This window comes from Nicotiana tomentosiformis, chromosome 11, assembly GCF_000390325.3.
Source record: "Nicotiana tomentosiformis chromosome 11, ASM39032v3, whole genome shotgun sequence".
Lineage (NCBI taxonomy): Eukaryota > Viridiplantae > Streptophyta > Magnoliopsida > Solanales > Solanaceae > Nicotiana > Nicotiana tomentosiformis.
In genome coordinates this window covers 126,118,342-126,144,295 of record NC_090822.1, presented here as the reverse complement: position 1 = coordinate 126,144,295, position 25,954 = coordinate 126,118,342, and the positions used below count along the sequence as shown (strand labels likewise).

The 25,954-nt window shown below is 39.7% G+C and overlaps 2 protein-coding genes across 2 annotated transcripts; one reads left to right on the top strand and one right to left on the bottom strand.

The window, feature by feature from the left end:
* The first annotated feature begins 864 nt into the window (after positions 1–864).
* On the top strand, positions 865–2,481 carry LOC104103324 (probable polyamine transporter At3g13620). Its single transcript, XM_009611222.2, has one exon. It carries the CDS (start codon positions 1,022–1,024, stop codon positions 2,450–2,452), a length of 1,431 nt encoding a protein of 476 aa, XP_009609517.2. The 5' UTR covers positions 865–1,021; the 3' UTR covers positions 2,453–2,481.
* A 2,585-nt stretch (positions 2,482–5,066) lies between these two features.
* On the bottom strand, positions 5,067–21,724 carry LOC104101576 (feruloyl CoA ortho-hydroxylase F6H1-3-like). The gene is made up of 2 exons (XM_070189949.1): positions 21,219–21,724; positions 5,067–5,643 (listed from the first exon to the last, which is right to left on the bottom strand). Exons 1-2 carry the CDS (start codon positions 21,722–21,724, stop codon positions 5,067–5,069), a joined length of 1,083 nt encoding a protein of 360 aa, XP_070046050.1.
* Between the last annotated feature and the right edge of the window lie 4,230 nt (positions 21,725–25,954).

Here is a 25,954-nt window from a genome sequence, read left to right as displayed (position 1 = left end):
ATTGTATTTCTAAAAATCAGGCAATTGTTACTGTTGGTTAGAAGGAAAGGACTAGTGAATGAGGGACAAAAGGGCGCTTAAAACTATTTGTTGGTTAGCATATGTTATTTGTTTTTGGCTAAAAATTATAATGTAAAACTTTGGGCCATCGACTAATATATGTTTTGGCCACTTATGTCAGGAAGCTCAAAATAATATGCTCTTGATATGTACCAGAAGTTGCTAATTTGATATGATTCAGATTCACATTACATAAAAATATTGTATTCTCTCGGTTTATTTTTAGTTGTTCACTTTTGACATTACCCTTTTTAAGAAAAAATAAATAAAGTGTGTATTTTATAACTTTATCCGTAATAATAAAAATATTTCAAAAAATATTACTCCTTCCGGTCCACTTTAAGTAATGTTTGGCATTTTTCGCACATATTAAGAAATTCACATTTTAGCATTAATTAATAAAGAAATTGATAATATTAACCTTAATTTGCTTTGAAAATATAACAAACTACTCCTAGGCTCTTTACTCCAAGGAAAACTTTGGAAATAAAAAGTTAATTCCCTCATGATATATGAAAAGAATTAAATATCGTGGATCACAAAAGAGAACCAAAAAATTACTTAAAGTAGATCGAAGAGAGTAGAAAATAATTTGGGATATAATTAGTTAATAATAAGGATAAAATAAAATAAAATTAAATTTTTTCTTGATTTGCTAATATGGATAAATAAAAGTAAAATATATATTTGGTATACTGAACAAATAAGAGTTGATATTTTTTTCCGTTTGACCAAAAATTAGAACAAAAAGCTAACATGAGAAGTTTTAGGATCACAATCCATATAACAATGAAAATGTCAAAATTGGACCCAACAATAATATAGTACTCAAATTGCATCTAAATCTAGATATAAAAGAATCTTCTCTTCCACCAAATCTTCACTATACAACCTTCAAATTCCCATCTTTGGAAAGAGAAAAAGGCAAAAAAGTCTCTCTCTTCCATTGCAACAACTCAGAATGACACCTCCTCAAATCTCTTCTTCATCTCAATCCCTTCTTGAAGATGAAGAACAACCCAACACCCCCAAAACCCCAACCCCCACCCCCACAAAAAAATCCATGAAATTAGCTCTAATCCCACTTATATTCATAATCTTTTTTGAGGTTTCTGGTGGGCCTTATGGTGCAGAAGCAGCAATTGGTGCAGCTGGTCCTTTACTAGCAATTCTTGGATTTTTAATCTTCCCATTTATTTGGAGTGTACCTGAAGCTCTTGTTACAGCTGAACTTGCCACTACTTTCCCAGGTAATGGTGGATTTGTCATTTGGGCTGATAAAGCCTTTGGCCCATTTTGGGGTTCTTTAATGGGCTCGTGGAAATTACTTAGTGCTGTTTGTAACTTAGCTTCTTATCCAGTTCTTTGCTTAGATTATATTAAGTTGGTTTTTCCTATTCTTTCTTCTGGTTTTCCTAGGTATATTGCTATTTTCTTGATCACTATGTTCTTGTCATTCTTGAATTATTTAGGTTTGTCTATAGTTGGTTACACTGCTGTTGTACTAGGTGTACTTTCCCTTTGTCCATTTTGGTTAATTACCTTATTTTCAATTCCCAAGATTGATCCTAGTAGATGGTTAAGTTTAGGCCAAAAGGGTGTTAAAAAAGATTGGAACTTGTTCTTTAATACCCTTTTTTGGAACTTGAATTTTTGGGATAATGCTAGTACTTTAGCTGGTGAAGTTGAACAACCTCAAAAGACATTTCCTAAAGCCCTTTTTTCAGCTGGAATTGTTACATGTTTTAGTTATGTGTTACCCCTTTTGGGCACTACTGGAGCTGTGCCATTGGAACAAGGTAAATGGACTGATGGTTATTTTGCCAATTTGGCTGCTATGATTGCTGGGAATTGGTTGAAATATTGGATGGAACTTGGAATTGTGTTGTCAGTTATTGGTTTATATGAGGCTCAATTGAGTAGTTGTGCTTACCAAATTCTTGGAATGGCTGAAATGGGGTTGTTGCCTCGAGTTTTCGGTGTAAGATCAGAATGGTTTAACACACCTTGGATTGGAATTTGTGTACCAACATTAGTAGCATTGGTTGTGTCATACTTGACATTTGCAGACATCGTATCATCTGTGAATTTCTTGTATAGTCTTGGGATGTTGCTCGAATTCGCGTCGTTTTTGTGGTTGAGAAGGAAAATGCCTAATGCTAAAAGACCATATCAAGTGCCATTGTCAATGCCAGGACTATTGGTTATGTGTTTTGTTCCTTCTTGTTTTCTGGTTTATGTTATGGTTGTTGCTCATAGGACTGTGTATATAGTCAGTGCATTGCTCACTGTTTTTGCCATTGCTTGGTACTTTTTCATGGAGTTTTGTAAAACCAGAATGTGGTTTGGTTTTGAAAGTGCTCAAGACAAGGTTGATGATGAGGATTTGTAATTTAAATTGGAAATAATTGTTGGTTTGAATTTGTTTATTGTTTTTGATGTATGTAGGATTTAAGTTATACGTGTAGTGTTAGTATTGTATTCTATTATTGTTAGATTTTTTTTAGTATTACTTGTTATTCCTTTCGCTTCGTTTTCTTACTGTCTTGTTGTTGTTACTGGTTGGTGCTACTGCTTTTCTTTGTGTCTTTTGTGAGCTAAAGATCTATCGGAAACAACCTCTCTACCTAGAGGCGTATCTTATGTACTCTTAGAGGCTTGTAGCTAGATGTCATGTATACAGATACTTGTGTGGCCTTGTCAGCCTACGTTATAAGTATATAATGGATCACATTGGTATTATAGGCCCATATGTCTTATGTATAAGTTGGTATTTCATGTTGTATTTTACTTATCTCATGGCAGCTCTCCAGCTCAGTTATTTATAATAGTATGATACGAAAAGATACGTTATGTTGGTACTCGTTTGAGTAAGGTACCGGGTGCCCATCGCGGCCCATCGGTTTGGGTCGTGACAAAAGTGGTATCAGAGCAGTTCTGTCCTAGGGAGTCTACAAGTCGTGTCTAGTAGAGTCTTGTTTATGGGTGTGTCGTGCACCACACTTATAAGTAGGAGGCTACATGGCATTTAGGACTGTCACTCTTCCTTCTTATCGAAAGTTATGGGTTCAGTTGAACCCGTCCCCAGAACACCACATCCGCCCCTGTCTCTACCTTCAAGGTAAGGGTAAGGTCTACGTATACACTACCCTTCCCAGATCCCACTTGTGGGGTTACACTAGTTTTTTTTTTTTTTTTTTTTTTTGTGCACTAATAGTTTAACCAACTATAGTTATTATCCTGTTTTTCGAGTTACCATAGCAAATTTCTTATGAAGACTTACCTATTATTGTAGATCAAGTTAAGTGTTGTTGCGCAACATATTTATACACTGTCAGTCTGTCACTGTACAAAGTTTAAACTCTTAATATTAACTTGCATCTTGCTGATGTTTCCTAGACACGTGGCCACTCTGCCATTTTTTTGCCCATCTTATGCTATATAGTAATAGATTATGCTCATCACGAGGGAATAAGTAAAGGGAAATACATACTATTGAATATATTGAGTGATTCCAATAAATATTAAATAAAGGCACAAGTGGAGAAGAGGAATAGCCAGTTTTGATATTGCTTGAAATTTGAATCGCACCATTGTTCTGCTTGCGGACAAGAAATGCGCAGAATACAAGCAAATCACGTGTTGTAGGGCATTTTGATAATAAAAAGAACGTATTAAATATATCTTTTGTTCTGTTTCTTAATTCTTTGTTTGGTGTGGGGGGAGGGGGAGTAATTCCGCCTATCGGTCTCAAGCCCGGACAAAGAAGGATTGTAATTAGTGTAAAAGTTGTCAATTCAAGATGAATCCTCATACATCAAAAATGTACTCCCTCCGTTTCAATTTAGATGAGTTAGTTTAATTCGACACGGAGTTTACAAAAAGAAAAAAAGACTTTTGAAACTTGTGGTCTTAAAAGCTTAAGGAGTAAAAGCTTTGTTGAGCCATGACATTTGTATGGTTATAAAAACTTCTCATTTAGGGTAAAATGAGTAAAATGAAGTGTTTAAAAGTGAATTATTTTCAATTGTATAAATGTGTCATTCTTTTTGAAACAGACTAATAAAAAAAATATGTCATCTAAATTAAAAACAGACGGAGTAATTATTATTGATGTCAGGGAGTCTGGAAGTGTAGGATAAGAGAAAGGAAAAAAAGTGTGCATATTTTACATTCGGTAGCCAAAAAAAATATAAAATTAATATAATTTTTGTATCAAATATATATATATATATGTATATATGACTATTATTTTGATAGTGACTATACAATGTCATTTTCCAAACCTAATCCACGACACAGCCTCGGGCCTTTAGCATGTTTACTATAGGAACGTGGGGGATGTTTTTCATCCTAAATAATCATTTATAAAAACTAAATACGTATTCTAGGCATGTTAGACTAATTTTAAGTAATATTGGTAAAATAATGGTATACTGTTTTACTTCACAATTTTATAAGCTTGAAATTACTTAAACTCTAATTACATGCGTGGACCGAACTAAGGTAATAAAATGAATTTTAGTTGTTAAACTAAAAACTAGAAGTTCGAAAATGTGCGAATTTGATTCTTGTTTAAGTGGTGGGGAATAGAGAACTAATATTTTGAGGAATTCAAAATTAGACTGGATTAATATCAAACTTTCTCTCTTAAATTGTTTTTCCATTTGAGTAATCATTGTTATGGCTTATGAGAAACATAATAAAAGTCCACAATAGGTGCAAGTGAATTACGAGGAACGTAATTGAAAAAAAAAGCATTAAAAAATTATTTATTAATCTTCAAAAATGCAAGTTGATTCCAATATAATGTGTAGGTCTTTTCCAACAAGAAGTTGATCCCAAGTGCAATTATTCAACATTAATTGAAATACAATACATATCAAACTTTTATTACAAACAAAATAAAGTTTCACATTACAAGAAGATAAATGAATTAGGAAAAACATTAGCTTAATTAGTATAAAAAAAAATATTAGTTATTTTTCCAACACAACCATCTTTTTTTAATTAATCTTAGCAAAATCAACAGTTTCTTTCCCATCATGAGCTTTTCTAAAGAAATGCTTGACATAATCTGAGTATAAAACTTGCTTATAAATTGCCTTCTCTCCATTCTTAACCACTTCTGGCAAAGGACCAATCAAATCATTAGGTTTAGGATTTACAAAAATAGGCACTGAAATCCTATTATTGCATCCGTTAGCCATAACTCGATGCTCAATACTCTTGTATTTTCCATTACTCATAATTTGCAAAGCATCTCCAATATTAATCACAATTGCTCCATCAATTGGTGGGATATGAACCCAAGAATTACTGTCCAATTTTTTCACGTAAAGTCCTCCAATATTATCTTGAAGAAGAATGGTTAGTGTTGAAACATCAGAATGACGACCTACTCCCACTGTTAATTCAGGATTAGGACATTTAGGATAGTAATTAAGATTAATTCTCTTTGAACCCATTAGAAGTGATTCTTTAGTTTGATCTATCTCATTTATGTTTAGTCCTTTCATAAGTGCCTTCAAAAGCTTCTTGATTACAATTTCAGAGTTTCTCAAGAATTCTAGTGCTTCATCCCTGCAAGAAAAATACACCATTAAGCCAATGTGTAACAAATTTTTAATCTCGTTTTAAAAAGAATGATATTTTTCTATATTTAAAAATAATTTAACTTTAAACTTTCTATTATACCCCTAATGAGATGATTTATAGATATATAAATATGCATGACCTATTTTAGACCAGAGGTTTCAAAAGTTTTTTCGTTCTTTTTAAAACTCTGTACCTAATCAAATATCATCACATAAATATATCTTTTTAAATCTTCAACTCTTCTTTTTCTTAGTAGTTTTTGGACATAAAATTGTGAATTTTGAAAAAAAAAATTATATTTGGAGTTAAGTTGAAAAATAATATTTAAAATTTAAAATTAGGTTTGGACATACAATGCACTCGAAAAAATATTGTAGCTTTATGAGTGAGGAAACAAAATTTACGAAATTTTTTAAAAAGTGGTCAAAACAACTTTTTGATTTTTGAAAAACTCATTTTCGAAAAATCTCCAAAAATTACAAAATTTATGGACAGACACATTTTGGGAAAAAATTCGAGTGTAATAAATCAAAATGTCAAATATGTGTTGAGTCTAAGTTTGTAAAACATCCTTATAAGTCTATTGAAAGGAATTCAAATCCTTTAGACTTAATTCATATTGACATTTGTGATATGAAGTCGACATTTGTGTAAAAAAGTATTTTATTATTTTTATTGACGATTGCACTCGATATTGTTATGTTTATTTGCTTAATAGTAAGGATGAAGCAATTGAAGCATTTAAGCAATACAAGAATGAAGTGGAGAATCAATTGAATAAAAAAATCAAAATGATTAGAAGTGATATGGGTTGAGAATATGAATCTCCGTTTGCAGAAATATGTTCGGAATATGGAATTATCCATCAAACTACTGCACCTTACACACCTCAATCCAATGGAATTGCGAAAAGAAAAAATCGAACATTAAAGGAAATGATGAATTCTTTATTAATAAGTTCCGGATTACCGCAGAGTTTATGGGGCGAAGCTATCCTTACAGCTAACCGAATACTCAACAGAGTACCCCACAGCAAAATGTAATCTATTCCATATGAAAAATAGAAAGGAAGAAAATCCAACTTGAAATATTTCAAAGTGTGGGGGTGTCTAGCAAAGGTACAAGTTCCTTTACCTAAAAGGGTTAAAATCGGACAAAAAACTGTTGATTGCGTTTATATTGGATATGCTACAAACAGTAAAGCATGTCGGTTTTTGGTTCATAAATCCGATAATCCCGAAATTCACGTTAATACGGTAATGGAATCAGATAATGCTGTGTCACAACTCGAAATTTTCGACCGACAGGACCGTGATGGCGCCTAACATTTCACTTGCTAGGCAAGCCAACGTTAGAGAATCATTAAACCAATTCCTTATTTTCATCCGGTAAATAATAATAATTAATTAAAATAAAATATAATAAGTGCGGAATATCATAAAACTATATTAATTACTACCACCCGGATCTGGAGTCATAATTCACGAGCATTCTAGAATTTACTACAAGTAATAGTCTGAAAGAAATACAACTGTCTGAATGAAAGAAAACAGTAGGACATAAAAAGATAGACGGGGACTTCAAGGTGTGTGAACGCCGACAGATCTACCTTGAGTCTCCGGACAACGGACCAATAGCAAAACTCGATCAACCTGAGCCGGTATCAAAATCTGCAAAGAAAGTGCAGAGTGCAGCATCAGTACAACTGACCCCATGTACTGGTAAGTGTCGAGCCTAACCTCGACGAAATAGTGACGAGGCTAAGGCAAGGCACCTACAATCAACCTATACAATTTAACAGTGTATACACAAATAACAGGAATGAAGAGCTAAACAGAAAATGTCGGGAGGGAAAACATACTGAGGAGAATGCAAGACAAAGAACTACAACAAAATGATAACCAGAGCAGTCAATATACCATGAATCAACAGGAATAGTGAATACAGTAAAGAAAAATGCGCGGCATCACCCTTCGTGCTTTTACTATCAATCTCACCATAAAATTAATAGAAACGGCATGGCATCACCCTTCGTGCTTTTATTCTCACAATATGGCACGGCATCACCCTTCGTGCATTAACACTCACAATATGGCACGGCATCACCCTTCGTGCATTAACTCTCACTATATGGCACGACATCACCCTTCGTGCACTAATACTCACAATATGGCACGGCATCACCCTTCGTGCATTAACACTCTCCCTTACCATAATGCAATGCATAAATAACTACAGGGAGATAGAATAACAAGTACAAACTTTACTTCAATATTTGGCTCCATAATATCAATCTCAACTTGAAATAAAACTCAATTATCACTAGAAAATTTCCGTAAACATGATAAGAACGATAATTTGAACAACACTAGTAAAACACGTAGCAATTTGGCATAGGAATGAGACAATATCAGAAAAACAGAGAAACATGGAAAAACAGGTAAATTGGCGGCGCATAGGTACTCGTCACCTCACATATATGCCGCTCACATGAATGTCACTTAGCAAATAATCTAAGGTTCCTAATTTTCTCAAGTCAGGGTTAGACACAATACTTACCTCGCTCCTAAAGCCACTTAATTCTCAATTACAGCGTTTCCTTTGGAATTCACCTCCAAATCACTCGCATCTATTAAAATATGACTCAATAATATCAAATATTTCTAAAGGAATCAATTATATTGTATAAATTTATTTTTCCTCCAAAAAGTCGAAAACATCGACCCCGGGTCCGCTTGGTCAAAATCCGAGGTTCGGACCAAAATCTTTTTACCCATTCACCCCCGAGCCCTAATATGTAATTAATTTTGGAATCCGACCTCAAATTGAGGTCTAAATCCCCAAATTCCCGAAATCCCTATTTTCTACCCTAACCCCTAATTCTACCATGAAAACTCTAGATTTTAAGTTGAAAATTCAAGAAATATAATGGGTAATTGAAAAAAAATAGTTTAGTATCACTTACCAACAATTTGGGGAAGGAATGACTCTTGAAAAATCGCCCCTCACCGTTTGGTTTTTGAGAAAATGAGTTTTTTTGCAAAATTCTCGTTTTGGATTCTGTTAAGTGCTGGGCAACAATGTTCATCTTGTTTGCGAGAGCACTGTCGCGTTCGCGAAGGGTACTGGCTGCCAAGCCTTCGCGTTCGCGAGACCCATCTCGTGTTCGCGATGATCACTCCCCCCTGGACTTCGTGTTCGCACTGAAGGAACGACCACCCCCCATCCCCAGGTCCCCACATGCTTCGCGTTCGCGTTGAGCCGGTCGCGTTCGTGAAGGGTAAATCCCCCATTACTTCACGTTCGCGAAGAAGCAGTCTCAGCCTCATTAGGTTACTCTTCGCGTTCGGGAGAGGACCTTCGCGAACGCGAAGAAGGACATGACACACACCAGAATCTGCAGAAACCAGATTTTTTTCCCAAGTCCAAACCATCCCGTGGCCTATCCGAAACTCACCCGAGCCCTCGGGGCTCCAAACCAAACATGCACACAAGTATAAAAATATCATACGAACTTGCTCGCGCGATCAAATCGCCAAAATAATATCTAGAACTCTAAATTTAGCACCAAATCAAATGAAATTCTCAAGAACACTTTAAAACTTCTAATTTCTCAACTGGACGTCCGAATCATGTCAAATCAACTCCATTTCTCACCAAATTTCACAGACATGCCTTAAATATCATATTGAACATGTATTAGGCATCAAAAATTCATAACTCAAGCTAGGGACCTCTAAATTCGATTCCGGGCATACGCCCAGGTCCCATAATTCGATACGGACCCACCAGGACTGTCAAAGCATGGATCCGGGCCCGTTTACCAAAAATATTGACCGAAGTCAATTAAAATTAACTTTTAAGGCAAAAATTCTTATTTTTATTAGTTTTCGACATAAAAGCTTTTCGAAAACCTGCCCGGACTGCGCATGCAAATCGAGAATGGTAAAAATGAGATTTTTAAGGCTTAAGAGCGCAGATTCGAGTTCTTAAATATAAGATGACCTTTTGATTCATCACATTCTCCACCTCTAAAATAACTGTTCGTCCTCAAACGGACATAGAAAAATACCTGGCCTGGTGAAAAGGTGGGTATATCTACTCCGCATATCGGATTCGGACTCCCAAGTAGCTGCCTCAATAGGATGACCTCTCCACTGCACTCGAACTGAAGGGTAACTCTTTGACCTCAACTAACGTACTTGCCGGTCTAGAATGGCCACCGGCTCCTCCTCGTAAGTCAAATCCTTATACAACTGGACAGAGCTAAAATCTAACACGTGGGATGGGTCACCATGATATTTTCGTAGCATAGACACATGGAATACCGGATGAACTGAGGATAACCCTGGAGGCAACGCAAGTTTATAAGCTACGTCCCCCATTCTCTTGAGGATCTCAAATGGCCTGATATACCTAAGGCTCAACTTGCCCTTCTTCCCAAATCTCATAACACCCTTCATGGGCGATACCCGAAGCAATATTCTTTCTCCAACCATGAATGCAATATCACGAACTTTACGGTCCGCATAACTCTTTTGCCCAGACTGAGCTGTACGAAGTTGATCCTGTATAATCTTGACCTTGTCCAAGGACTCCTAAACTAAGTCTATACCTAATAACCGAGCCTCTCCTGGCTCAAACCACCCAACTGGCGACCTACACCGCCTACCATACAATGCCTCATAGGGAGCCATCTGAATGCTCGACTGGTAGCTGTTATTGTAGGCAAACTCTGCTAACGGTAAAAATTTATCCCAAGAACCTCCAAAGTCAATAACACAGGCGCAAAGCATATCCTCTAAGATCTGAATAGTACGCTCGGACTGCCCGTCCGTCTGAGGATGAAATGCTGTGCTCAACTCAATTCGCATACCCAACTCACGCTGAACTGCCTTCCAAAAGTGCGAGGTAAATTGCGTACCTCGATGAGAAATGATAGACACGGGCACACGTGAAGACGAACGATCTCACGAATATAAATCTCTGCCAACCGCTCCAAGGAATAGGTAACTGCCATAGGAATGAAATGCGCTGACTTAGTCAGGCTGTCCACAATGACCCAAACTGCATCGAATTTCCTCTGAGTCTATGGGAGTCCAACAACAAAGTCCATAGTGATACGCTCCCACTTCCACTCAGGAATATCTAACCTATGAAGTAAACCACCAGGTCTCTGATGCTCACACTTTACCTGCTGGCAATTTATGCAACGAGCTACATAGGCAACTATGTCTTTCTTCATTCGCCTCCACTAATAATGCTGCCTCAAGTCCTGATACACCTTGGCGGCGCCCAGATGAATAGAATATCGGGAATTATGGGACTCCTCAAGGATCAACTCACGAAGTCCATCCATATTAGGCACACAAATACGACCCTGCATCCTCAAAACTCCGTCATTTCCAACAGTAACCTGCTTCGCACCACCATGCCACACTGTGTCTTTAAGGACAAGTAAATGAGGATCGTCATCCTGCCGATCTCTGATGCGCTCAAACAAGGAAAACCGAGCGACTGTACAAGCTAGAACACGGCTGTGCTCAGAAATATCTAACCTCACGAACTGGTTGGCCAAGGCATGAACATCCAATGCAAGTGGTCTCTCACCAACTGGAATATATGCAAGGCTACCGATACTAACTGACTTTCTACTTAAAGCATCGACCACCACATTTGCATTCCCGGGATGATACAATATGGTGATATCATAGTCTTTCAATAGCTCCAGCCACCTCCTCTGCCTCAAAGTGAGTTCCTTCTTCTTGAACAAATACTGCAAGCTCCGATGATCAGTGAATACCTCACATGGCACGCCGTAAAGATAGTGCCTCCAAATCTTCAGCGCGTGAACAATGGTTGCCAGCTCGAGATCATGAACATGGTAATTCTTCTCATGAACCTTCAGCTACCGTGAAGAATATGCAATAACCTTGCCACCCTGCATCAATACCGCACCCAGACCAATACGAGATGCGTCACAATATACTTTATAGGATCCTGAACCTGTGGGTAACACCAATACCGGTGCGGTAGTCACTTCTGAAAGCTCACTTCACACTCGTCTGACCACCTGAACGGGGCACCCTTCTGGGTCAATCTGGTCAACGGGGCTGCTATGGATGAAAACCCCTCCACAAATTGACGGTAATAGCCTGCCAAACCCAGGAAACTACGGATCTCTGTAGCCGACGTGGGTCTAGGCCAATTTTGGACTGCCTCAATCTTCTTGGGATCCACCTGAATACCCTCTGCTAATACAACGTGACCTAAGAAAGCAACTGAACTCAACCAAAACTTGTATTTTGAGAACTTAGCATATAACTAGCTGTCTTTCAGAGTCTAAAGAACGATCCGAAGGTGCTGATCATGCACCTCTCGACTGTGGGAGTAGATCAAGATATCATCAATAAACACAACCACAAAGGAATCCAAATAGGGTTTGAACACCCGGTTCATCAAATCCATGAATGTTGCCGGGGCATTTGTCAGCCCAAATGACATCACTAGAAATTCATAATGCCCATACCGAGTCCGAAAAGCTGTCTTAGGAACATCGGATGCCCTAATCTTCAACTGATGGTAGCCAGATCTCAAATCAATCTTTGAAAATACCTTGGCACCCTGAAGCTGATCAAATAAATCATCAATCCGAAACAATGGATATTTGTTCTTGGTGGTGACTTTGTTCAACTGCCGATAATCTATACACATCCTCATCAATCCATATTTCTTCTTCACAAACAACACAGGTGCACCCCAGGGCGATACACTAGGTCTAATGAAGCCCTTATCAAGCAAATCTTACAACTGCTCCTTCAATTCTTTCAACTCTGGAGGGGCCATGCGATATGGCGGAATGGAAATAGGCTGAGTGTCCGGAGCCAAATCAATGCAGAAATCAATATCCTTGTCGGGTGGCATCCCCGACAGGTCTGTAGGAAACACCTCTGGAAACTCACGAACAACCGGCACCGAATCTATGGAAGGAACCTCCGCACTAGAATCGCGGACATAAAGCCAAATAAGCTAGACACCCCTTCTCGACCATATGCCGAGCCTTCACATAAGAGATAACCCTGCTGGCAGAATGGCCAAGATTTCCTCTCCACTCTAATCGAGGCACCCTTGCAAGGTTAAGGTTATCGTCTTGGCATGACAATCTAATATAGCATGATAAAGTGACAGCCAATCCATATCCAGTATGACATCAAAATCAACCATGTCGAGAAGTAGAATATCTACACGAGTCTCAAGATTCCCAATGGTGACCACACACGAACGATAAACACGATTTACAACAATAGAATCTCCAACTGGTGTGGACGCATACACAGGAGCACTCAAAGAATCACGGAGCACAACCAAATAGGAAGCAAAATAGGACGACACATAGGAGTAAGCAGATCCCGGATCAAATAGAGTTGAAGCATCTCTACTGCAAACTGAAACAGTACTTGTGATAACAACGTCAGATGACTCAGCCTCAGGCCTGGCTGGGAAAGCATAACACCGGGCTGGGCCCTACCACCTTGAACTACGTCCCTGGGATGACCTCTAGCTGGCCGGTCTCCATCTCTAACGGCCTGACCTCCACCTCTAACTGTCTGGCCCCTACCTCTGGCTGCCTGACCTCTGCCTCTGGCTGGCTGAGCAGGTGATGCAACAACTGGTGCCGGGACCATGGCATGAGAACTTTGATGCTGTGAGTTGCCCGTTGCCCGAGGGCAAAATCTGGCAATGTGCCTTCGATCACCACAAGTATAACATAGCCTCGGTTGCTATGACTGCTGACCCTGAAACTGAACCTGGCGACCTGAATAACCACCCTAATAACTCTTGAGTGGAGGTGCACTAATAGGAGCTGGTGGTGCACTCTAGGCTAGCTGGTCGGAATAATGCATATGAGGGCCACGACTACTTGAGGCACCGTGGGATGCCTGGGGCGCTGAATGAAATGGCCTGGGAGGATGGCCTCTACCAAAAGTACTCCTGCCTCTAGATGAGGCACCGCTGAACTCACCGGAATGACGAGGCCTCTTGTCAGACCCCTGACCTCCCTGAGTAAGAAGCATCTCGACTCGTCTAGCGACATTAGCAGCCACCTGAAAAGAAATCTCACTCCCAGTCTCCTTAGCCATCTGCAATCAGATAAGCTGAGCAAGTCCATCAATAAACCTCCTCACCCTCTCTCTTTCGGTGGGAAGCAGAAGAATAGCATGACGGGCCAAATCTACAAAACGGGTCTCATACTGAGTAACCGTCATACCGCCCTGCTGGAGACGCTCAAACTGACGGCGACGCTCCTCTCTCAATGTGATAGGCAGAAACTTCTCTATAAAGAGCTGAGAGAACTGGTCCCAAGTAAGAGCAGGCGACCAAGCTGGTCTGGTCAACAAGTAATCTCTCCACCATTTCTTGGCGGAACGAGTCATCTGAAATGCAGCAAAATCGACCCCATTGGACTCCACTATACCCATGCTCCGTAGAACCTAGTGACAACTGTCAAGATACTCCTGGGGTCCTCTGAAGGGGCACCACTAAAGTGAACAGGAAAGAGCTTGGTAAACTTGTCTAATATCCATAAAGCCTCAGAAGACATAGCTAGCCCATCTCCGACCTATGCCGTAATAACCGGCTGAACTAATCCGATTGGCTGAGCTGCTAGAGCCTGATACTGGGGAGCTATCTGCTCCGGAGCGGGAGTGGTAGGAGTCTGGGCTCCTCTTTCAGCCTGAGAGACTACTGGTGCCATGGGAAATGCGCCAATCTGGGCCACACTCTCCATAAGGCCCACCAAACGGACCAAAGCGTCTTGAAGTATTAGGGTAGCAATGAACCCCTCCGGAACCTGAGTTGGTCCGACAGGAACAGTCTGGGCTGGAACCTCCTAGTCAATCTCTATCTGAGGCTCCACTGCTGGGGCTGCTGCTCGGGCCCTAGGCTGAGCCCTGCCCCTGCCTCAGCCTTGACCTCTGCCACGCGTAGGCGCTGTCACTGGAGTGAGGAAGTGGTACGTGTTCTCGCCATCTACGAGATAATAAAAGTAGAAGAGTTCAATCAGTATTGAGAAAGCAAAACCGCACAACAAGGAAGAATAGAAGTGACACTTGTTCCTAAACTTCATAGCCTCTGAAAGATAAGCACAGACGTCTCCGTACCGATCCTCCAGACTCTACTAAGATTGCTCGTGAATTGTGAGACCTAGGCAACCTAGTGCTCTGATACCAACTGTCATGACCCGAAATTTTTCACCGACGGGACCGTGACAGTGCCTAACATTTCACTTGTCAGGCAAGCCAACGTTAGAGAATCATTAAACCAATTCCTTATTTCTATCAGGTAAATAACAATAATTAACTAAAATGAAATATAATAAGTGCGAAATATCATAAAACTGTATTAATTACTACCACCCGGATCTGGAGTCACAATTCACGAGCATTCTAGAATTTTTTACAAGTCTGAAAGAAATACAACTGTCTGAATGAAAGAAAATAGTAGGACATAAAAAGATAGATGGGGACTTTAAGGTCTGTGAACGCCGACATATCTACCTTGAGTCTCCGGACAGCGGACCAATAGCAAATCTCGATCAACCTGAGCCGGTATCAAAATCTGCACAGAAAGTGCAGAGTGCAACATCAGTACAACCGACCCCATGTACTGGTAAGTGTCGAGCCTAACCTCGACGAAGTAGTGACGAGGCTAAGGCAAGGCACCTACAATCAACCTGTACAATTTAACAGTGTATAAGCAAATAATAGGAATGAAGAGTTAAACAGGAAATATCGGGAGGGGAAACATACCGAGGGGAATACAAGATAAAGAATTACAACAAAATGATCACCGGAGCAGTCAATATACTATGAATCAATAGGAATAGTGAATACAGTAAAGAAAAATGCGCGGCATCACCCTTCATGCTTTTACTCTCAATATCACCATAATATTAATAGAAACGGCACGACATCACCCTTCGTGCTTTTACACTCATATCATGTCACGACATCACCCTCCGTGCATTAACACTCACAATATGGCACGGCATCCCCCTTCGTGCATTAACTCTCACAATATGGCACGGCATCACCCTTCGTGCATTAATACTCATAATATGGCAGGACATCACTCTTCGTGCATTAACACTCTCCTTTACCATAATGCAATGCATAAATAACCACATGGAGATAGAATAACAAGTATAAACCTTACTTCAACATTTGGTTCCATAATATCAATCTCGACTTGAAATAAAACTCAATTATCACCAGAAAATTTCCGTAAACATGATAAGAACGATAATTTGAACAACACTAGTAAAACACGTAGCAATTTGGCATAGGACTGAGACAATATCAGAAAAATAGAGAAACAGAGAAACATGGAAAAACAGGTAAATTGGCTGCACATAGTTACTCGTCACCTCACATATACGCCGCTCACATGAATGTCACGTAGCAAATAATCTAAAGTTCCTAATTCCCTCAAGTCAGGGTTAGACACAATACTTACCCCGCTCTGAAAGCCACTTAATTCTCAATTACAGCTTTTCCTTTGGAATTCACCTCCAAACCACTCGTATCTATTCAAAAATAACTCAATAATATCAAATATTGCTAAAGGAATCAATTATATTGCATAAATTAAATTTTCCAATTTTTTCTCCAAAAAGTCAAAATAATCGACCCCGGACCCGCTTGGTCAAAACCCGAGGTTCGGACCAAAATCTTTTTACCCATTCACCCAGAGCCCTAATATGTAATTAGTTTTGGAATCCGGCCTCAAATTGAGGTCTAAATCCCCAAACTCCCGAAATCCCTATTTTCTACCCTAACCCCAAACTCCCGAAATCCCTATTTTCTACCCTAACCCCTAATTCTACCATGAAAACTCTAGATTTTAGGTTGAAAATTCAAGATATGTAATGGGTAATTGAAAGAAAATAGTTTAGAATCACTTACCAACAATTTGGGGATGGAATGACTCTTGAAAAATCGCCCCTCACCGTTTGGTTTTTGAGAAAATGAGTTTCTTTGGCAAAATTCCCATTTTGGATTCTGTTAAGTGCTGGGCGACAATGTTAATCGCGTTCACGAAGGGTACTGGATGCCAAGCCTTCGCGTTCGCGAGACCCAGCTTGCGTTCGCGATGATCACTCCCCTCTGGCCTTCGCGTTCGCAAGGAATGGCTCGCGTTCGCGCTGAAAGAACGACCAACCCCCCCCCCCCGGGTCCGCACATGCTTCGCGTTCGCATTGAGCCGGTCGCATTCGCAAAGGGTAAATCCCCCATCACTTCGCGTTCGCGACCAGGCCTTCGCATTCGCGAAGAAGAAGTCTCAGCCTCATCAGGTTACTCTTCGCGTTCACGAGAGGACCTTCGCGAACGCGAAGGACATGACAGACACCAGAATCTGCAAAAACCAGATTTTTTTTCCCATGTCCAAAACATCTCATGGCCTATCCGAAACTCATTCGAGCCCTCGGGGCTCCAAACCAAACATGCACACAAGTCTAAAAACATCATACGAACTTGCTCGCGCGATCAAATCGCCAAAATAACACCTAGAACTCTAAATTTAGCACCAAATCAAATGAAATTCTCAAGAACACTTTAAAACTTCTAATTTCTCAACTGAACGTCCGAATCACGTCAAATCAACTCCATTTCTCACTAAATTTCACAGACATGCCTTAACTATCATAATGAATCTGTACCGGACTTCGGAACCAAAATACAGATCCGATACTAACAATGCCAAATATCAATCAATTCTTAAAAATAAATAATTTCCAAATTTTTAATTTTCATCAAAAATTCATAACTTAAGCTAGGGACCTCCAAATTCGATTCCGGGTCTACGCCCAGGTTCCATAATTCGATACGGACCCACCGGGACCATCAAAGCACGAATCCAGACCCGTTTACCAAAAATGTTGACCAAAGTCAACTAAAAGTAACTTTTAAGGCAAAAATTCTTATTTTCATTAGTTTTCGATATAAAAGCTTTCCGAAAACCTGCCCGGACTGCGCACGTAAATCGAGGAGGGTAAAAATGAGATTTTTAAAGTTTAAGAGTGCAGATTCGAGTTTTAAAACATAAGATGACCTTTTGGGTCATCACATGCTGAATTCTTTGAAAGCATCAATCCGTATAAAACTGAATGCAAGTCGTTAAGTGAAAGACCTAAACGACCTCGAGAAGAACCAAAGGAAAATACTCCAAGTATAGAAGAACGAAGGAGTAGCAAACGTCAAAGAACATCTACTTCCTTTGGACCAGATTTTGTGACATTCTTGCTTGAAAGTGAGCCTCAAACTTTTAAAGCAGCTATGTCATCTTCTGGTTCGGCGTTTTGAAAAAAGGCAGTCAATAGTGAGATTCAATCAATTTTGGATAACCATATATGGGAATTGGTAGATCTTCGTCCGGGAAATAAGCCTTTAGGTTCGAAATGGATCTTTAAACGGAAAGTGAAAGCTAATGGCACTATTGACAAATATAAGGCAAGACTTGTTGTCAAAGGTTATAGACAAAATGAAGGCCTTGATTACTTTGACACTTACTCGCCAGTAACGAGGATAACATCTATTAGGGTGTTAGTAGCACTAGCGGCTGTGTATGGTCTTGAAATCCATCAAATGGATATTAAAACAACTTTCTTAAATGGAGAATTAGAGGAAGAGATTTACATGGAACAACCTGAGGGTTTTGTGGTTCATGGTAAAGAAAAGAAAGTGTGCAAACTTGTTAAGTCGCTCTATGGACTTAAACAAGCACCCAAACAATGGCATGCCAAATTTGACCAAACAATGTTGGCAAATGGGTTTAAAATCAACGAGTGCGACAAATGTGTTTACATTAAAAACACTCTAGGTCATGAAGTCATTGTTTGTTTATATGTTAATGACATGTTGATAATGAGCAAAAATATGGCAGATATAAATGCTACTAAACGCATATTGGCTAGCAAATTCGATATGAAAGACTTAGGAGCTGCTGATGTGATCTTAGGAATCAGAATTCACAAGACTCCACAAGGTCTAGCATTATCAAAGTCTCACTACATTGAAAAGGTACTTGATAAGTTCAAGTATTTGGATTTCAAAATTGCCAAGACTCTAATTGACGTGAGTTATGCACTTCAAAAGAATGAAGGTGAAAGTGACTCACAACTGGACTATGCAAGAGTATTGGGAAGTTTGATGTATATCATGAATTGCACGCGACCAGATATAGCATGTGCTATTAGTAAACTGAGTCGGTTTACAAGTAATCCCAATCACATATATTGGATGGCAATGAATCGAGTTTTGGGGTATCTCAAACATACCCAAAATTATGCTTTGCATTATAACAAATATCCCTCCGTGATCGAGGGATATAGTGATGCAAATTGGATCACTGGATCATCTGAAGTTAAATCCACGAGTGGATATGTTTTCACAATTGGGGGTGGAGCAGTGTTTTGGAAATCATCCAAACAAACGTGCATCGCCCGTTCTACAATGGAATCTGAATTCATTGCTTTAGATAAGGCTGGTGAAGAAGTTGAATGGCTCCGGAATTTCTTGGAAGATATTCTATTTTGGCCCAAACCTTTGGCACCTATTTGTATACATTGTGATAGTCAAGCGGCAATAGGCAGGGCAGGGAGCGTTATGTATAACGAAAAATCTCGTCATATACGACGGAGACACAATACCGTTAGACAACTACTCTCTAGTGGTGTTATCACAATTGACTACATAAAGTCAAGAGATAACGTGTCGGATCCACTTAAAAAAGGCCTTTCTAGAGAGGCAGTTGAAAGATCATCAAAGGGAATGGGGTTAAGGTCTAGGACAAGTCATCATAGCGGTAACTCTACCTAGCAGACTGGAGATCCCATGAGCTAGGTTCAAAGAGATCAAACAAAGTTATGAATGACGGTTCAACATTGTCAAATAACTCAACCCATTCTCGTGATGAAGACAATGTTCAGAAATCGAGGTAAAGTATTAAGGCTTTTTGATGAGTGAACAAAGCTTAAAGGTTTTTTAATAATTTACTAAGTCTGGCAGAATATGACCAGATAGTGTACCTATAGGATTACATGTTTAGAAATCACCTATGTGAGTGTGAAGTGTAAGATGCTTCAAGGGGAATGAAAGTAAAGGCCCATTCTCTAAGCACTCATGAAATCAGGCGGTGTTCATGGCTGAAACGAACACAACCGTGAAAACCATAGATGGCTAAGGATTGATTGTGTGAATTATGTTGTCTAGGTATACAATAAAGCTCGACGGTTCAAAGATATCAAATCTACCGATTGACCGAGTATATCTGATATAAGTTCACTACGAAAAGTTCAAAGGAAAACCTACTTATCCATATGCAATTAATTCTTGCATGTAAATCACACACGCTTCCGTGCATTCCTTTATTTTATAGCCATTCCCCATCCATGTGGGGGATTGTTGGGATTTTAAGCTTGTGTAGCTTAAAGAGGGTGAATGAGAAATGGAGAAAAAATGAAATATTTGAGTTTCCTTCCTTGGCAAAGGGACATTGTCCCATATTTGAGGAAGAAAAGGCTTTTGATGGGTATATATATAATTGCTCTTCTTCTAGCTCTTAAAGAGTTAAGAAGAAGTCAAGCCTCGTGCCGTCGTCGTCGCTCGCTCGCTCAGCTCGGCTTCAGCTTCGGATAAAATTTCTTTCAATTATTTAATTAATTAATTAAATAATTAACGAAAAATTCAATTTAGAATAACCCATGACCCGTGACCCGGTCCGGTCAGGCCCGTTTTCTTTCTCGAATTATTTTAAATCCGTTTTCCCGCAATATTTCAAACAGCCTGTTTCAACAGCCATGGCTGTTTCTGAAAGGTTGCAAATCTTTTCAGAAACAATGCCAGCAACTCTATAAATATACTTTGAATCCCAGAATCTTTCCTTACGAAATTTTCTGATCTTCTTCTTCTTATTCTGCACAAAAATTCCAGTGTGTTTTACAGCCTTCGAGTGGCTCGCTGTTCACCGGCGTTTTTGGTACCAACACTCCGGTGAGTTAAATCGTTCTATCCTGGGAGGATATATTCCAGCACCTCAGATACTTGAGGGGAATAATTTCCTTAATGACACACTATGTATTCAGTGGGCTCGATTTATTCCTATACTGCTTTTCCAGAATTTATTTCGTTAAATAAGTATTACTAACTTTCTGTTTTTGTTTATATATTTCAGAAAGTTTAATCGTTTAATTGTTTATTACAGCAATACAGATTTATAACACTAATTAAAAATAAAAATTGTCACATAATATAGAACAGAGGTAGTGGTATACATATTGAGATTTTTGTACTATCGGTATATAGAGTTTAACATGCATGCGATAGTAAATTTTCTATCATTTTAATATCAATTTACATATAATTATCTTGCAAGTGACCAACTAACTGTGTAAATATTTCCTTTACGCTATCAATGCATATAATTTAAATTCTTCATATGTAAATATATTGTTTTACTCTATCAATGCATATAATTTAAATTCTACGCTATTTTATACGAACCTGCAAGCAGAAGGCCAAAGGGCAGCAGCTTCCTCATCAGAAACATAGAAAAGACTAAGATAATCTTTCCATTCCCCAGTCTTTTCAGCTTGAGGAGTAAAACGTGTTCCATATCTTACGTTATTTGTTGTTGAATTTTCCTTAGAATGCTTATTCTTCTCCTCCGCAGACTGTCTAAAAAACCTATAAGTCGCAGCCTTAACAGTGTCAAGAACTTCAAGGGGAATTCCATGATTTATAATCTGGAAAAATCCCCAGTTTTCAGCTGCATCACATATTTTTTCACAAATTTTAGGATTATTATCGTCCCAATTGGACATATCGATGATCGGAATAGAATCATCGACGATAATTGTGCTAGTAGTAATTCGTTCTTCGTGTGGTTGAATATATTGTTTTGGTAGGGTTTTAAGTCCTAATTCTGATAAACCCTTAACTCCATTGCCTTCATTTACTACAAATTCTGTAATGTTGTTGGAAAAGTTTGAGGAAAATGTAGTAGGCATTTTGTGGTTTAAGAGTCAATCAAGAAAAAAAGAAGCAGGGTTTTTAAATGGTATGGGTAATTCAAAGTTTAGCAATTTGATGATTTATTCGTTTAGATTTACATGTATTTATAGGCCAAAATTTGGTGCTAATACGTACCATGATATGAAAGTCTTTGAAGACCAAAACATTGTATGGTTGTTTACTCGGAAAATCGGATAAAGTTGAATTTATAAGTAGTTCTAAGGATATATAATATAACTTAACACAAATCGTACATAGAAACAGGAATACATATATTCTTGGCTATAAGACTAAAAAATAAATAAAAAGAATGAATGAATTAGATAAGATAAAGTGAAATGATCTCAAGTAGTTGATCTTTCAATATGAGAAGTAATCTTTGGCAACAATGTGTGAATACCCCTTCGTGCTTACTACAATGCTCCTCTTTATAGTAGAGGCACTACTAGAAATTCGGCAAAAATCGACCAAGGTCGACCGATCAACTTTGGTCGGTCAAAAAACCGATCAAAGTTGGTCGGTTTTGCAAAATATTTGTTTTTTATATTTTTACGAAACCGACCAACTTTGGTCGATTTTCTTTGGCGCAAAAATGCGGAAAACTATTTTTGAGTCCCGCGAAATTTATTTTTCAAGAAACCAACCACCTTTGGTCGGTTTTTCAATTAAAATAAATAAAAACTAGTATTAAAAAAATCGACCAATTTCGGCCGGTCATTTAAAAAAACCGACCAACTTTGATCGGTTATTTTCGTGCCAAAATATGATTAAAGAGTATAAATCAAATAAAAGGTAGTCTTAAAATAAAATGCACCAATGATCTAGTGGTAGAATAGTATCCTGCCACAGTACAGACCCCGGTTCGATTCCCAGATGGTAAATCTTTTAATTACATAATTAAAATACCGACCAACTTCGGTCGGTTTTTTTTGCAATATTTTATTTTTTGAATTTAATTGACAGACCAAAGTTGGTCGGTATTCCTTTCCGACCCCTAAAATACCGTCCACACGTAAATGGTCGCGTTTCGGTCGGTTATTGACCATTACCGACCAACTTTGGTCGGTTGTTTTGGTCGGTGTATACCGGATTTCTAGTAGTGAGGGATCCTATTTTATATACAATAAATAATACATAGTGAGGAACCCATGATGAATTATCGTTTCCCTAATTCCTGTCAGGATTCTGTCCCTTAGTGCGGTTGCAACAGCTCTTGTCTGTGAGCTCGATATTGACTCGAACTCGATATTGGATTGAGACCTCGGCCTTGACTCGAGCTCGATTCAGACTCGAAGTCTTGATATTCGGGGCGGGTATTGGTTGGTCTATGCATCTTTGACAACCTTCGCGTTGCCTCGTAGTTCGATTTGGTCATGAGCTCGATAAAAATACCGAGATGGTCATTGATCGATCTTAGAGCTCGACGCATGACGTCCTTGCCTCAGACCTCGACCCTACGTTACGCAGATACCCTTCGATCGAAGTATTAATATCTTGATTAATCTGTATGGCTGACTAATAGGTTTCGACCGTATACAGATAGTCCCCTCGTTTCTCGGAAAGGATGTGACGAGAAACAATATGATTTTCCAATGGTATGATTAGATATATATTGACGCCTACATTGATCTCGACCATGACGTACATGGTAGTTATCCCGTCGGTTCAGGTTACCGAGGCATTTAATGCGTGTCAGTCGATGTCCTCCATCACCTGATATTGAACCGCCTTTGCTCAGCCCATAAATAGCCCGTTCCTAAACCAAAACTTTATCTGTTACTTTTTCGTCTCTATTTCGCCGCCTGTAGAGCCATCTTCACCAGCGTTTGAAACCACCATCTTTTTATCTTCCTTTGCTCCTCTTTTACTTATACCAATGGCAAAAACCTCAAAAAACGTACCGCAGAAGGAGAAAGCTTCCTCTTCCCGGCTGTCCGGCGATAAGGCACCGGCGGAGCCACTTCCCCACGAGTATGTTCCTGGCCCGTGTATTCTAAAGTCCGATTTTAAGGTTGATAACCCTTCGTCGGTTCTAGGCCGATGTGAGCATGTGTAGATGTACATGTGCTCGATAACAGAGGGCCATCTCGAGGCTGTGAGGAAGGACTGCAACTGGGGTCCCGAGGTTGTGCTGCAAATTCCTTCTCCCGGAGAGAGCGGCATTACTCACGTGAAGGGGTTTTTAAGTGTTTATACTTACCCCTTCACGTTAGGTCCCGTCGATCCAGTGATTATTAATTTTTGCAAAAGATATCAGGTCACCCTCGGCCAAATTCACCCTTCTCTATGGCGCATAGTAATCATATTGCATTTCTTCTCCAACAAGGTCGGGGGGCTGGATTTTAGTCTAAATCACCTCATGTGGTTGTATCGGCCTCAAATCTTTCGAGGACTAATCAGGATCCACCGTCGGGCAATGAAATCTTTAATGTCGAGCATCGATGAAGACAAGGATCGGGGTTGGATGGTCCGCTTTATTCGGGTGAGGACCCGTGACCTTATCCCAGAAGAGAAAATGTTGTCCCCGAGGAGTGAAATTTCGACTGTAAGTGATTTTTAAGTTTTGTTTTTCGTATCTTTATCAGATTCCGTCTGATATCCCCCTCCGATATGCAGCTATCCCTTGAATGCCTCAAGCAGTACCTGACCTCGAGGATTGGGTTTGAAAGTTAGCTTCGACTTCCTCTTATGCCGAACGCGCCTGGCGTGATTTGGCAAAAGGTAGATGGGAGGCCAAGAATCATGGTAAGGGTCCCTTTTCATATTATTTGAAACATTTTTATGCTCCATTCATTACTGAGTTCCTTTTATACAGGTTTGACCTAGGATGCCGATTTGAGGCCTTCGAGTGGTGAGGAAGGAACCAAGTCCCTGGTTCCGAAACCGAAGAAAGATAAAAAGAGGAAAGCTGCCTCTCAGTCCGATGACCCTAAGCCCAAAATTCGAAGGGTAAGGAAGAAAGTAATCGCTCTTGCGATGGACGTGGTCCAATGATTGAGTGATGAAGAAGAATAAGAAGAAAAAGAAGAAGAAGAAGAAGAGGGTGCCTTGACATTGGTGGTCCGATCTGCGAAAGCCATCGAGGTTGCTAAACCTTCTGAGACGATGGCGGCTACACCGGACGGGGCCGGTTCTGATACCCCAAAGATCTATTAGAGCGTCCCGAGCGATTTACTCGGGACCATGACAGTGGGTTACTTTCCTTCTTTTCCAACCTTTATTGAGGAGGCGTTAAGTGAAGCTCGAGAGTTGAAAACCCTTGATATGGGCGGAGGCTCTAGTGTAGGGGACCCTTTTTGGGATTGCTTTACCGGAGTCGATGATGCCTCCGATATTAGTGATGCTTCTATTCTTCTAGAAGAGGCCCAACATTTCATATCTCGGGTAATGATTTTACTGCGCTTGGTTTCTTGTTCTTTTCTATAACCTGACTTGTGTGTTTCCCTTTTGTGTAGGCCCTTGGCAAGTTTCGAGCCGATCTCAGCCAGTGTTAGGCCGAGCTCCAAAAGGCCTCGGAGGAGAGGGGTGCTCTGAAACTTCTCTACGGCCAGAAGGACGAGGTCATAAAGGACCTCCAAGCAGATTTGGCCAAGGCTCGTGAAGAAGGGGTCGAGCTAGATAAACAGGTGAGCATCATTCTGTTAGAGTATGGACTCGATCCAACTGTGAAAGTAAACACTTTGTTATCTCAGCTGCAACAAAAGGTTGAACAGATCGGGTTTCTTCGTGGAGAAATCGATCATATAAAGGCCGAGTGTGATTGGTGGAAGGAAACTATGGACCGCCTGGCCGCAGAAAAAAGAGACTATCTTAGACAAACTATTATCGACAGATGTTCAACTTCGAGGCGTCAAGCAGAAAAGTTCGGCCCAGGCCAGGAGGATCAAGGAGCTTGAAACCGGGCTTGCTAAGTCCACGGCGGAGATCGAGTCATCAAAAGTCATGGCGGACAAGTCTATTGCTTTGTATCGGCCCGATGTCGAGGCTGCTCAAATGCAGCTAAGGGAGGCTTCTAACTGAGAGCAATGGGTTACTAACTTGGAAAAATGCCGAAACCCTCAAGGAAATCCACGCTCGAGGATTTGAACTATCCGAGGAGATTTCCCGAGCTAAGGCGCTCGAGGCTGAAGCCAGGCAGATTGTCTCCTTCGACGACGAAGATGATGATGAAGAAAGCAGTCGAGGCGGATCTGATGAGGAGCTTGAAGGGGAAGTAGCTCCCGAAG

Coding starts and splice junctions, on each gene's coding strand:
- LOC104103324 (XM_009611222.2), top strand. CDS start 1,022: ATGACACCTCCTCAAATCTCTTCTTCATCTCAATCCCTTCTTGAAGAT.
- LOC104101576 (XM_070189949.1), bottom strand. CDS start 21,724: ATGCCTACTACATTTTCCTCAAACTTTTCCAACAACATTACAGAATTT. Junction 5,644..21,218: donor CTTTGGCCTTCTGCTTGCAG/GTTCGTATAAAA, acceptor TTTTTCTTGCAG/GGATGAAGCACTAGAATTCT.